Source organism: Meriones unguiculatus, chromosome 5 (assembly GCF_030254825.1).
Source record: "Meriones unguiculatus strain TT.TT164.6M chromosome 5, Bangor_MerUng_6.1, whole genome shotgun sequence".
NCBI classification, from domain to species: Eukaryota; Metazoa; Chordata; class Mammalia; order Rodentia; family Muridae; genus Meriones; species Meriones unguiculatus.
The window spans coordinates 49,573,234-49,587,298 of record NC_083353.1 but is presented as its reverse complement, the minus strand read 5'-3'; the positions used below and the strand labels follow the sequence as shown (position 1 = coordinate 49,587,298).

The 14,065-nt window shown below is 43.2% G+C and overlaps 1 protein-coding gene across 1 annotated transcript; it reads right to left on the bottom strand.

Moving 5' to 3' along the window:
- Positions 1-1,652: 1,652 nt before the first annotated feature.
- On the bottom strand, positions 1,653-2,483 carry LOC132654057 (vomeronasal type-1 receptor 44-like). Its single transcript, XM_060383339.1, has one exon. The coding sequence runs from the start codon at positions 2,481-2,483 to the stop codon at positions 1,653-1,655; it is 831 nt and encodes a 276-aa protein (XP_060239322.1).
- Positions 2,484-14,065: the final 11,582 nt, after the last annotated feature.

The window sequence follows — 14,065 nt, the reverse complement described above, 5'->3', positions numbered from 1 at the left end:
ATTCCCTTGCTTTGAGTGACAGATAACAGTTTTCCTATGTGAAGTACGCCTCTAAGTGTGTGTTCTGCTCTGTAATGTATGCCTCTGGGTGTGTTCAGCTGTGTAAAATTTTCACTGTCTGTTCCGTTGTGTGAAGCGTTTCTTTCAGAGAGTGTTCAGCAGTGTGCATTTTGCCTCTGATTGTGTTCAGCAGTGTGCATTGTGCCTCTGAGAGTGTTCATCATTGTGAATTATGCCGCTGATTGTGTTTGGTTGTGTGAAGTCTTCCTGTGAGTGTGCTCAGCTGTGTGACTTGTGTGACTGAGTCCGTGTTCCCTCACATGAAGGGTGCTCTGAGGAGGTATCTGATTAGTCTCCAATAAGCAGGCATGCTGCAAGCCCTCAGTTCCCTGGAGTATATCAATAGTACAGCTGAGTAACTATCTGTGACTAGTTTACTATTTACATTTGGCTATGATATTTTGAGCACAGATAAAGCACTTTGTTTATGGTCTCTATTCCTTTGACACCCCTTTGCTTCATCTTTCATAAGTAACTCATCAAGTTTGTGCAGTATGTCTGACTGGCATGGCAGACATTCGAGGTGTTCTTCATGTTCTGACTAGCACTCCTTGGCACAGGGAGGCCATGACCTAATCCCACATCCTGATACCTCTAAACTAGACAGTGGCTGCTCCTACCTTTGACTATTTTAAATTTGGCCATAGGAGCACCATTATGCAAATGACATTATGGTTCTCTGCATATCATTTTAGCTCTGTGTATTTGTGTGTGTGTTCTGCATCCTGTGATAATTTATTCTCAAAACAATGTTTCCTTGTGTATTTTTCCAAATATAAACAATTGAGGCATTCATTTATTGAAAATGTCATAGTTGCCACATATTTAAAGTAATGGTTGTGCCAGAGAGTTGGCTCAGCACATAAGTAAACTGTTTTTTAGAAGATTCAAGTTCAATTACCAACACTCACACTTGGCTGGCCTACAACTGCCTATAAGTCTAGCTCTAACAGTAATTGACACATCTGGGCTCCAAGATCATCTGCACTCAAGTACACACACATACACACACACACACACAGTTAAAACTGAAATCACTGTTCAAAAAATTAAAAACAAACTATGCATGGTGACACGCACCTTTGTTCCCAGCACTCAGGGAAGCAGAGGCAGGTGGATCTCTGAGTTTGAGGTCAGCCTGGTCTACAAAGCAATCCCAGAATAGCCAGGGCCATACAGAGAAACCCTGCCTCAAAATCCTCAATAAATAAATAAATAATAAAAAGTAATGTGCTAACACAGGTCAGGTGAGAGACATCTCACAGATCTCCTTGGAAAACCCATGGAGAAAGATAAACCTCATATGATATCTGAGTGGGAATGCAGTTTAATCTTCTTTTACATACTTGCCATCCACAAACAGAGTAAACAGATATAATGGGAAAAGGATGTTTTTACATATCAGTTTAAACCTTGGAATGTTCCTACTATGTCATGATCATAGCTCTGATGACAACATATTAAATTGTATTAAGGGATGAAACCCATTCCTGAATAATCAGATATTTACTTTCCTGTCCCACACTGACCTCAAAAATTTAATGATACGCTTTTCAGTGCAAATAAACACAAGGGGACTGACTGTGGCATAGCTATGGGACACAAGAATATGAATAAAGTAGCAAGCCATCTTTGAACTTCATTCTTGTTTGCAAGATAACAGTCTCCAAAATGCAGAGAAACACAAAGAAGCTCATGAGCAGCAGTATGGTCTGGGTGGCCCTTTGCTCTGGAGATGCCTTTGGAGAAAGGCTGGTGCTGTGAAGATGCCAGGCCTGCTTCATGTGTCTGTACAAGAGAGCCACCATGTACCCACTGGAGAGGACCATGAGACTGATAAAAAAGGCTTCCCTGAAGAAAAACAGTGTGGAAAATATGCTTTGTCTGGAGTAACTCAGGGGTAGAAGTGAGCAAGACTGAGTAACAAACATAAAATTATCTGAGGTCGAATTGGGGATGGCACTATTTGATACCAGGAGGTAACTGCTAAAAGACACATAGAGAATGCAAAGAAAAAGGGCGCAGGAGATGTGATGGGGAGATTTATGTTCAAACTTGAATAAACAGCAGCTTCTAGGGCTGAGGATGATGGTCCAGAGGACATTCAGCAGACAGGCAGCACAAAGGGAGAGGCCCCTCAAGAACCTGTGTAGATAGAAAAGGGATTGGCATGTGGTGGGGTCCCACCTTCCCTGAGACATAAACATGTCTGCAGCTATGAGTCCCATAGTTAGCAGCATCAGTAGTTGGGTCAGGGCCAAGAAACCAATGGCGAGATCAATGGGCTTAGGCCTGTGTGCAGCAATGAGCATGCAGAGATGGAAGACGAAAAGGATGCTGTTGGCTGAGATCCCAAAACTCATCTCAGAGAACAAGGTGATTTTAATGTTTGTGTTAGTGTGGAGTATGCTGGCTTTATTCATTGTGTGTATATTTGCAAGTATCAAAAGTCTGAGGAGAAAAGAGAAAACTCTTCATTACAAATACTGGTAATGAAGCATTACCCACCAACACTGAGATGGCAACAAGGTGTCAATTCATCCCAATTCCACCTCATCCAAGAAGAACTCAGCTCCAGCTCACACCCCCTTGAGGCCATCCCACAGCCACCACTGTCCCCACTGTCCTGATGCTTCTCAAGCGAAACTGAACTGTGCGGACCATTGTAGGGCTGTCTCAGAATACAAACTTTCTTGTACATTAAACATTTCCACTAGTTATAAAAAATTTTCCTCTCCTGGTCCACATGTTTGGTTTATTAAGGGGTAATAGCTGCATCTCACTTGATTGTCAGACACACGTGCACAGGGTCGTTTATCTCAGTGCCCTCTTCCCTGCTGGCCAAGTATTCATTCACCTTCTTTTTCATTCATTCATTATTCATTAATTTTCTTTGTCTCTTTCTCTTCTTCTCTCTCCCCTTTGTCCCCCTTACCTCTGCCTCCTCCTCCTCCTCCTCCTCCTCCTCTTATTCTCTCTCTCTCTCTCGGTTTTTCAAGTCAGGGTTTCTCTATGTAGTCCTGGCTGTCCTGGAACTCACTCTGTAAACAGAGATGTCCTAGTGCTCGGAGATCCACCTGCCTTTGCCTCCTAAGTGCTGGGATTCAAAGCATGCACCACCGCTGCCCAGCCAAATGTTCTTAATAAACCTCCAGAAAAAATAATTACCAGTTTGGACTCTGAATTGAATCCTACTGACTCTCTGCCATTTCTTCGAAGTGTGACCATAAGCACTCAGAAGATGAGCTCCAGTCAGCAACTCTGGAGCATATGCACAGTCAAGGAGCCCCTAGATGTGAGGATGCTATATACACACCAAGCATGGAACTGTTTCTGGCACAGAGTGATCTCTGTATAGGTGACCTGCTGGTTTTCTCATGCAGTGGCCTGGGAGACAGAATGCAGCTCTGTGAATGACTGATCAACTCCTTCCCTGCATGAAACAGAAAAGACAAAAATGACCAAAAGGCTAGAATGATGGAGCCAAGTTCCCTTTCCAGAGAGTTTGAAATTCTGGCCTTTCTCTGAACTCTTCTAAGTGACTCTGCCTCCAAACTATGAATTTAATCTCCAGCCATGAGATCCAGTATGGTGTGAGTTCCGGGTGAGCATTTTCCTTTTTTTTCCCTCTTTTGACAGGTAAAATCAGGGTAGTAAACAAAACTACAATTACAATAGACTTAGGACCATCTCATTCTAAGGTCACAATTAAATGAAAAATGTCCACCCAGTGTTGAGGGATGGGCTCCACAAGAGTCTTAGGTCTCCATCGCCTCCAAGTTGTAGGGGACTTTGCCAGACTTCATGGATGTAGGAAATTCAGTGGGTATTTTATGTAGAGCTCATCATTTCTTTTAATGATGATTAAATACACACAAAGTATATAATATTGTAAAAAGTTTTCCAGATACACAGTAAAGAATTATCAACTGAAAATCAAGGGTGTGAAATGAAATAACTTCATAATTTTTCTGACCATATTGCACTGTAATACAGTATATTGACAAGTAGAAAAAATGTTTTAAATGATCTAAGTATTTGTTCTTATATCCACAGATGAGTGTAACCCTCCCCTCTCAACAAGAAAACTTCTCTTTTTCAGGGGACAGAGATCAGTACAGAAAACCACAACTGATCAACATGGAGAGTTGTGGATCCCAGTCTCGGTGGACCCATCTACCAAAGAACTCCGGCAAGCAAAGCTCAGAGAACATTGTTTCTGAAGATGGCATGGAGAGATTGAAAGCAGGGGATTAGGGAATTCACTGTGAGATTGTGTCTCCCTGTAGTTGTTAAGGAGCTACAGCAATAACCTTACGCACATGACTGCTTAAACCTGAGCTAAACAAGGACAACAACACTTAGACATGACAAGGTACAAGAAAACCACTGCTCAGCCCTTCTCAAAGAACTACAGGAGACTAAGGAATGCTAAGAGCAGGAGCAACAGTCCTCTCCAGGGAAGAGCACACAAACTGGCAGTCCAAAACCAAATTATCAGCCCTGAAAACAGGCAAACACGTCACACTATACAGACTGAGCAGGTCGCAGTTATGCATCTGAGACTATATATGTTTGTAATGATAATTAGAGGAAAAATGGCCCATGAGGATGGAGGACAGCATGGGAAGGATATTTGGATGGGTTTTGAGGGAGGAATGGGAAAGGACATATTACATCATTATATTATAAGCTTAAAATTCAAAGAAGTATTTATAAAATGAGGGAAGAGGGAAGATGTTAAAATTCATAAACACTTGAAAAGAATGAATAATTCAGAGCTGAAAATAAATGCGTGATAATAACAGTTGATAATTTGGGCTTCCTCACCTAAAAGCTCTATAATAGCAACACAGAAAGCTAGTTCTTCAAAAGATTAGTGGCCACCAGGCCCAGAGAGTCATGATTAAGCTCTTCAGATTTTAATTTCTGTGAACCTGTGGAGTTTGTCATAATGCAAGGGCTCCTCCCTGACCTCAGTCTCAATGAAGAGAAGACACAGGTGATGGAGAAGGAAGGACCAGGAAAGAAAAGGAAGAGGAGGGGGAAAAATTCAGTTTCATCAACAGGTGACATAGAATAACAGTTTAAGGCACACAGCCAATGTGGTTGAGTCTATGCCATGATAACCCCAGAAAAATAATCAGTAATGAAGCCTTCAGGACAAAGAACAGCAGTGCGCACTGGCGCTCAACCTGAACATCAGCTTGTGACCTGTGTGCACCCATAATGGTAGCCGTGGGTTTGAAAGACACATTTCATGGAAGATAAAGTACACATTGGCAAAGATTTAAAAGTTTAAAAACCTCGAAATATATGCATTCATTAGCAGATACTAACAAAACAATCCTAATACATGTTTCTCTCCTATCATTTTTATGATGCAGGTTTTTTTGTTCAAGTGAATACAAACACACACATAAATACATACGCACACAAACATTAGAGCTAGGGGAGAAGAGAAAGAGGAAGAGGGAAAAGGAGAGGGAGAAGGAGAGGTTGAGGAACTGATTTTTACAAAGACATGACATTGTCAACCCAGGGAGAGGGTTGTCAACATCTGTAGAGTTGGGTGCAGGCTGTGCTGTTTTTAGGGTGATTTCAGTAAATACAGCCCTGTAAAATGTATATCGCTTAGGGAAGCCAGGACATCTCAGGAGCTTGGGATCCTCAGCCATATTCATGGCATCATGGCTTCAGGAGATCATTGCTTTGAAGGCACTGCAGAACCTTGTTACTGTGGAGGTGAAAGTTCACAGTTGCTTCCTCTCTGCAGAAAAAGCTGAGGAGAGTGACACCATGTCATAAACTGTGAGCACCAGCTTGTGTGGAGTGAGACAAACAACAGCCTTGAGCCACCTGCCAGCTCCAGGATTTGCAACCCCCTCAACTGTGTCTATGTGAATGTCTATAGAAAATTCTGGGCTAATGCATCATTTGTATACAAAGCATTGCGGTGACTACAAACCCTTCATAGAAAAACTGCTGAAAGGGTTTACCTTGTCTCTCTTCCTAGATGGTAGTGCTCACATGAATGCCTATTAGCCCAGCACAGGAGATCAGAGAACATGACAGCGACTTCCTACCATCAGAAAAATTACGTAAGAAAAGCCTTTTGCACAACAGTTCAGGCTGCCACAGCCATGTGTGTCCTTGGGATTCAATTGCACTGTGCCCTAAAATTAGTTTTTATAGCCTGGTCTATCAGGTTTCCTGCAGAAAAAAAATTGGTGTTTGGTACACAGAAAAAGGACCTGCATTTGTATAATAGGTTCCCTGTGAAGAGGCCACATTGGGGACAAGGAAGGAAAGGCTTAGAGGGTAGAACAGGAGAACAAAATACACCTGGAGCAAGAAATATCCATAAGATTCTTGAACATCCCCTGTTAAAGCAACTATGAAGGCTTCATCTGCTCAGGGCAACAAGGTTAAAGCCCCCTGTTCTGCATGGAGTCAGGAAACCAGGACTGTAGACACTGTGTCATCCCTCAGTTACCTGAATCATGGACAGCATGAGATCCATGACATCACAAAGAGGCCTGTAAACAAGTGACCAATGTTTAGCACAGCAGTGGCCTGAGCTTATGACCTGGAGGGAAATAGAGAGTGGAAAGGGGACAGGAACCCCCTCTGCAGAGGCCACTGCATGCTGGGTGCTTGTGGCCCTGTGGGTACACTGAAGCCAGGGAGGAGAAAGGCAGGGAGTGATGTCTGTGCCCTCCTCTACAACTTGGGTACAAACTGCCCATTCCCGGAAGCTGAGAGGTTGTGTAAAGAGCATGTTTATGTCTGGGCTGAGCAGAACCTGTCCACCCTCATGCTTTTGAAGCTGTGTGTTCATGTTCATCACCATCACACGGCTCACCTTTACAGTGTCACATCACTCTCCTCCCCAGCTCTGCATCCCCATGCAGTGCACAGAGGGGTTTGGAAGGTGGGACTAGCTCTGCTTCATCCAAGTAGGTTGTGTTTAGAACGGAGTTACACTGGGCAGTATTCTCTAACAATTCTACTTGGAAAGCTCAGGAAACAGTTGGGGAGAAGCCACCAGAGCCTCAGAAGAGGCAAACCATCACAAGAAGGTATAAGAGATGTGTCCAGAGAGGCCATGAAGTAAAGGAGCTGTGTGGATGTTATGCAGAAAACCACGAAAAATACTTGGGCTAAGGAATAGCTAAAACTCTTTTTATTGTCCTCAGATCTCAACCTTGCAGGGAGACTGTTGCAGTATTGCACAACGAAGGAATGAGATCCCAGAGAAGCCTCCTCACAGACCTGACAGTTTTGTCACAGATGCCTGCTGTTACTACAGGGAACCAATTGTCCTACAAGAGAAGCTTTTCCTGACAGAACCTTGATATGGTGGTCTCCATGATGGAGCAAGGAATAACATCCTTCTTGCCCAGCAGCTTTGATGCTCTCTTTGTAACAAAAAGGGAGATAGGTTTCTGTTCATCTGTTCCTAACCCTATGCAAAGACTCAGCTTGTGAAACTGTGAGAGCTAAGAGCAGAGACAAGGCCTAGAGAGAGAAACAAAAGCTAGATATATCCATTATATGAGCACTTTGCAATTGTCTCTCTCAGGCTCTAGGAGTCATAAATTCCTGTTCTTAGAACCCAGAAAGGGGAAACCAGCACCAGGCTTAACATGGACTTGACATCTCATAACTGGCAACCTTGTCCCTTACCTGAGACATCCCAGTGGGCAGAGCCCAGGTTAAAGGCAGCCTCTGCGTTCTAGGATCTATAGATGAACTGGGAGTGAACCACAGCACAGTGTGGGGCTGTCCTCTGTGGGGCTTTGAACCTACACCTTCAATTCCTTGTAAAGATTCAAACCTCTTAATTATTAAGACCACAGAAGTCAGATACAGTGTTGAGGACATTGCATTAAGCTGTGGGTTTAAGCTTTCCTGGATAACATGAGGAGAGCTGCAGGAAAGAATAAATCAGGAAATTGATTGTGTGATGGAAGTGCTAACACAGAAAGTCATTTACATTAGAACAACATGCATGCAATTCAAAAGTGTATTAGTATTCTGGAAGCAAGAAAAATTTTAGGATTTACAGAATTTTAGAAATTACAGAAAATGAATATCCTAAGGACAAATCATGGTCATTACCAGTGCAAAAATAGTCCCCAGTGCTGAGGCTGTCAGAGTTCGGCATCTTCTCTGCAGATGCTGAAAACCTCCTGTAGCCCAGTTCTTCTTTTCCCACAGTCTGTTTGGGACCTGACCACCTTCGGATTCTGCCCTTGGGTGTAGAGCACTTACCCAGATGGACATGGCAGGGGAGGACTCTGCTCCTGAGGAGATCCTGCACAGCTAAGGTGAAGGGGCCTTTAATGCATGTCAAAAATTTGTCATTTCTGTGTCTATAGAAGGTGACAAGTTTCCACTGGGGAGCATGAAGAACTGGTGTCCCAGCGCAGTGTCCTGTCTGCCTGTTGATCTTACTCCCTGTGTCCTGATAACAGCCATCTGGGGAGGGCTGAACACAGACTTTATCTGAGTTATCTTGCAATACCTACGGGAGGGATCAGAAAGTTTGCACCAGACAGGCAACTCTAACTTTGCTCACTTTGAACCTCTGATCTAATTAGTCCCAAACCATTTCATAATTTTCGCTGTGTCTGCTCTGAGATGAAAAACTGCTGGTCCTCGCATGACTTCCCATGGCTCTGAGGTTCTCCCTAAAGTGTTAACAGGCTGCCTTTCCCTGGGTCAGTACTCACACAGAGAATATGGTTTCCGTGTAATATTGGTTCTGTGTGCCTCAATTTTGAGATGCTCTGCCTCAGGATTTGAACTGTCTGGCATTTACAAGCAAATGTAAAGAGAAATAATATGGAAATGTTGAGGGAGAGACACACAGCTTGGCCTTTGGTGAGACAGCCATGGGCAGATGAGAGTGGCCTAGGGTGGGGTTAACCTAAAATCCTACTGTTTCTTCCCGTCCACTCTCTGATTTATGTTTGGTTCTTACGATGTGCACTCTGTGTCTTATTCCAGCTGCCATGCCTGCTGCTTGCTGCCATGTTTTCCCACCACAATGGTACCTTTAGCCAAATGAACTGGAACATTTCCAAGAGGTCAAGAAAGACCTGCCTAATGAATGGTTTCGTAGAAAGCCAGTGAAGTCCTGAATCAATGTGTGTTATTTGACACTGGCGGAGCTGTGTCAATGACCAATGTCTCAAACCCGATGTCAAGGGCAAAACCTTCCCTGGAGGAGGCTTCAGGAGGATGGCAAAGTCTTCCTCTGGTCCAAACAGGAACGTTCTCAGTGTGTGTAGAAAATATCCACCACATCTTCCCCATTCCCTGAAGCTTACAACCTGAAGACTGCTTCCCTACAGAGAAGTCATGCCTGAGATTAACTAAACCTGCCTTATTTCCCAGCTTCTGCAATAACCCGAGGCCTTGTGAATCTGTTTGCTATTGCAGACCACTTCCCTTTTCAATAATACAATATACACACTGAGCTTCTGGGGTGCTCTATCCACAGCACAGAGATCTCAACCCAGCCAATCCAAGCTTCTGTGTGTATGTGCACATGTGTGTGTGTGTCTGTGTGTGTGTGTGTGTGTGTGTGCCTGTGCTTGCGTGCCTGTCCTTTCTTCATTTCCTCACCACCCTTAGTCTTCTGGGAACCAAGCTGTGCAAGGACGTGGCTCAGGACAAGGCTCAACAGTATCAGATGAGGCTTCACTACACGACAACATTAAAGTATATGTTAGCAAGTTGAGGGATGAAAGCAAGGACAGGAATGAAGGAAGAATCTGATCACTCTCCAGCAGGTTAGAAATGTGGAGGCTCCATCTAATAAGCAGTAGTCAGAGATCACAGGTCCAAAGGTCAGTAAGGATAGAGCCACCAACCTAATCAACTGTTTGTAAAATCCAGAACTGAACCTGATGCTAAGTTACCAACCCATGTAATTTCCACCACCAAACATACCAGGAAACAGAGACCATAGCTGGAAGAGTTTTGTTCCAGCTTGGAAAAACAGGATAAAGAATGTCTGTCTCCAAGAACATTACTTCACTTTCCCAAAAGATAAGGTTTTGGCTGGTTTGTGGAGTAATAGACAGACTATTTCAGGACTTGCCATAATGCCTGGTCCTATCCTTTCCTTCAAAGCCAGTTTCGAATCTCCCACCATGTGTCCTTGTTAGCACACCAATTCTAAGGTGGGGGAGAGTAGGTACCACAACTCTTTTTCCTTAGAATACAAAAGAACTCCATGAAAGGATAAATTCAGACTAGACAAAATAGAGGGAAACATAGGTAGCAGGGATTCAGGCCCAGTAAAGGGAGGTTATTTTCAGGTGCTAAAGATGTCTGTTTTTATATGGGTATTATCATTTTCTTTCTGTGATTCTGTTAAAGTTGCTATGACATGAGTTTGAGTCAAAATAGTTTGCTATGAAAGGTGCATCTGACTCTACCAAGGTACTTGCATTTCTGAACTGGTAGTAACCTGTCATCTTGATAGATTACAAAGTACCTAGAAGGGAGTTATTTACTAAGGAACAGGGACATACTATGATCCACTTCCTTAAGGATAAATGTAGATGGGCATGTCAGCACCGTGAACCAAAAGGAGCCTTCTATTCCTGGGGCTTTGGGAAAGTATGAAGTCTACCTACACATGTACAGTCAAACAATGGGCTCTTTGGTGCTCAGCCCTGCACAGTGATTTCCTCCATGATGGATCCAGCCATTGCTCATTTTTGCCACTGAGAATGCCTCATGCTATTCTGTAATACATTCTTGCTGTCATCTTCACTATGCTCTGTGGAAAGTCATTCCAATAAAATCATCAAGTTCTGGGAAGCCCTATGAAAACCACCGTGAGACCCTTGCTCCACAATATCCTAACACTGGACCCAGAGAAAAGGGAGCAAAACTAAACAATGATGTTCTCCCACCACTGCATGCAGAGTTCCACCTGGCTTTCAGTTTTGACACTGTGCACTAAAAGGAGCTGTATTTTTATACTTACAGTGGTTCTCACTACGAAGGATGTTTTATGGAAATACTTCTTTAAATGACCAATATTTCAAAAGTCTTTTATGACTACATTATTATTTTGGGGGAGCAAGCTAAGACCCACCATCATCATTCAAGTTGCTCCATGTCCTGGTTTGCTTTCCTGTTGTGATGAAATACTGTGAGCAAAACCAACTTGGAGAGATAAGATTTTGCTTCAATTTACAGGCTATAGGCCATTAGTGAGGGAAGCCAGGGCAGGAGCTCAAGCAGGAACTGAAGCAGAATCCAAGAGGAAGGCTGCCCACCTGCTTTCTATCCCTGGCTTTCTTAACTACCTTTTGTTGGAGGGTATTTTATTCTATTGTGAGTCCTGGGGCTGTGATCTGTGAATACTTGTTTCTAATTGTGGTGTGGCTCAGTCTTTGATCCTAGAGCTTTCTGTGCATTATAAACAAGTTCTTGTGGTGTGACTCAACACTAGAACACAGCTATAATCCAAGAGCTTTCTGTATACTGGATTAACTCAAGTTAACCCTAGGTCAAGTGGCAAAGCAAGCAACCAGCTGACAGGGATTAAATTGATAGGAGGCACATTGAGAAGGAGGGTATGTAAGACAACATAAGAATAATATAAGAATGCTTTTTCCTTCTGAAACATGAGATGAGTAAGAAGGGCTTTTTCTTTCTGAGACATGAGCTGAATAGGAAGAGCTTTTTCCTCTGGGACGTGAACTGAGAACAAAGGGCTTTATCCTTCTGGGACTTTGTTGAAGTAAGGTGAGCTGCTCCTCTGAGCTAGCAGGTTTTCACCCCAGCATCTGGCTCCTGACTCTTTATTGGTAAACTCAAATGATTGGGATTTTGTTTTGTTTTTAAAACAACAACTTCTCTTATTTACACTCCCTCAGGTCACTGTATCAAGTTGACTACTGGAGCTAACTAGGAGATTTTCTTTGGTCCCTTCAAAGCATGCTGCAAGGTCCTCTCACATAGTATATGGAAGTGGGCTGCACTGCTCTGCTACAGAATTTTTATCAAGGTGACACAAGCTAGGGTCATCTGGGAAGAAAGAACCTCAATCCTCCATCAGACTGTCTTGTGGGCAAATCTGCAGGATAATTTCTTAACTCATGATGGATGTGGTAGGTTCCACTCAGTGTGGAAGGTGCCATCCTTGAACAGGTGGTAAGAGAGAGCAAGCAAGCAGGAGCAAGGGCAGTAAGCAGGCAGTGTTCTTCTGTAGCCTCTGCTCCAGTTCTTGTCTCAAGGTTCCTGTTGTGGGTTTCTGGCCTGACCTCCTGCATTTATAAGGTTATTGTGTAATTCAATTGATGATTTCTGCACCATGACAAATTCAGGGCTGCTGGGCTGTGTCAACAATGCCAAGCTATTTCATATTCCTTCTCTTACTGTTGTCATTCTGAACAGCATTTGTGGATCTAGAGACAAGGCATAGGAGAGCCAAGGATGTCCAGGGATCTTGAACTTCAGCACTGATAACTATGGAACAGACTTTCTGCCAAGGAGCCTTCTGAGGAGGCCAGAGCCTGGACTAGGCTCAGAAGAGGGCTCAGCAGTCTGTTGTGCCTCTATCCAAAAAGGCTATGAGCTCTAAGGAGGGAATTAGTGAGACAGGTTGCTGGTCTTCTGGGTTTAGATTCTTTTTCACAGCCTAAGCACACACACACACAAAAAAAAAAAAAAAAAACAAGAAAAGAGGGCAGTGAGGAAAGTCAATGCCTGGTGATCTTTAGTTGGGGTCTGGGAGAAGGTTAGGGGGAGGAACTAAAACTAAGAGATTTTCTTGGCTCTGGAGGAATAATCCCTCACATGGCAGTGTGTTCTGCTATGGTATTAAAACAGGTCACCATGGACCAGAATCCTGTCTCCATTTCAAAATCTTACTTGATTCAGCTCTGCAAGAGAAGGACAAGGGGAGTTGTGTAAACCAAATGTTGGCTTCCTCAGAGCTCTCAAGGACAAGAGCTATCTTATCCTTGAGAATGGTGGAAAATGTAAGTCTTATCCTGAGTCAAAAGCAGAGAGCAGGAAAAGCTGGTATTTGCTCCTTCCATCTTTGTCTACGGTGACAACATCCACACTCACTGACAGACATCTGTCTGAGGTGTCCACCATGGGCCAGGAAAAAGAGCTTTCCTGCAGGCTGTCCTCTGGTGAGAATACAAGAAGTCTACTCCTGGCTTTCTTAGGAAGCATTTAGGAAGTATTAAACACCTACTGTCTACTACTTGCTCAAATCCCCAACACCCTGAGAAGTAACCACTTCCCTCCCAGTTTGACAAACCAGTAACAAAGGCTCTCTGAGGCCAGCAATCTTCTCAGTTCCATCAGTGTGTAACAGGTCGAAGCTTGACATCCATTCTGACCTACTCTGGACTACTGGACATTAACAAGTGCTCTGGACTTGTGGCTAGATCCTAGTTTTGATGAGATGACAATGTCTGAGACCTGCTTCCCAGGATATTTTAGTTAATGGACAGAGATAGGGCCCCCCCCAAAAGAAAGAGATCTCATAAAGAGAAACCATTGGATCATGTCAATACATGCAGAAAAGGCCTCTGTGAAAGTCTAACAACATTTTGTTAGAGACAGTGATAGATGAACATATTGCCTTATAATAATAATGTCTCTATTGACAACTTTATACTCAATGTTATCTTAAATTGGCGAAACTCAAGCATTTCCACTAAAAATCAAGAATGAGAAAAAGGTGGCACTTTCTCCACTCTTACCTACTACAGTCTTTCAAGTCTCTGCTATAGGCATAAGACATAATAATGAGATAATGGAAATACAAATGGAGAAGTACAGCTATTTGCAGATAACATGATCCTCAGTGTCCATAAGACCCTAAAGGAACTTTTTGGTGACACAAAGCTCCACAAAGTAGCAGGATACATAAGTGTGTGTGTGTGAGTGTGTGTGTGCATTTTCTGTGTAGTGATAACAAACCTGTTGAGAAAGAAACAGTCCCATTCAAAGG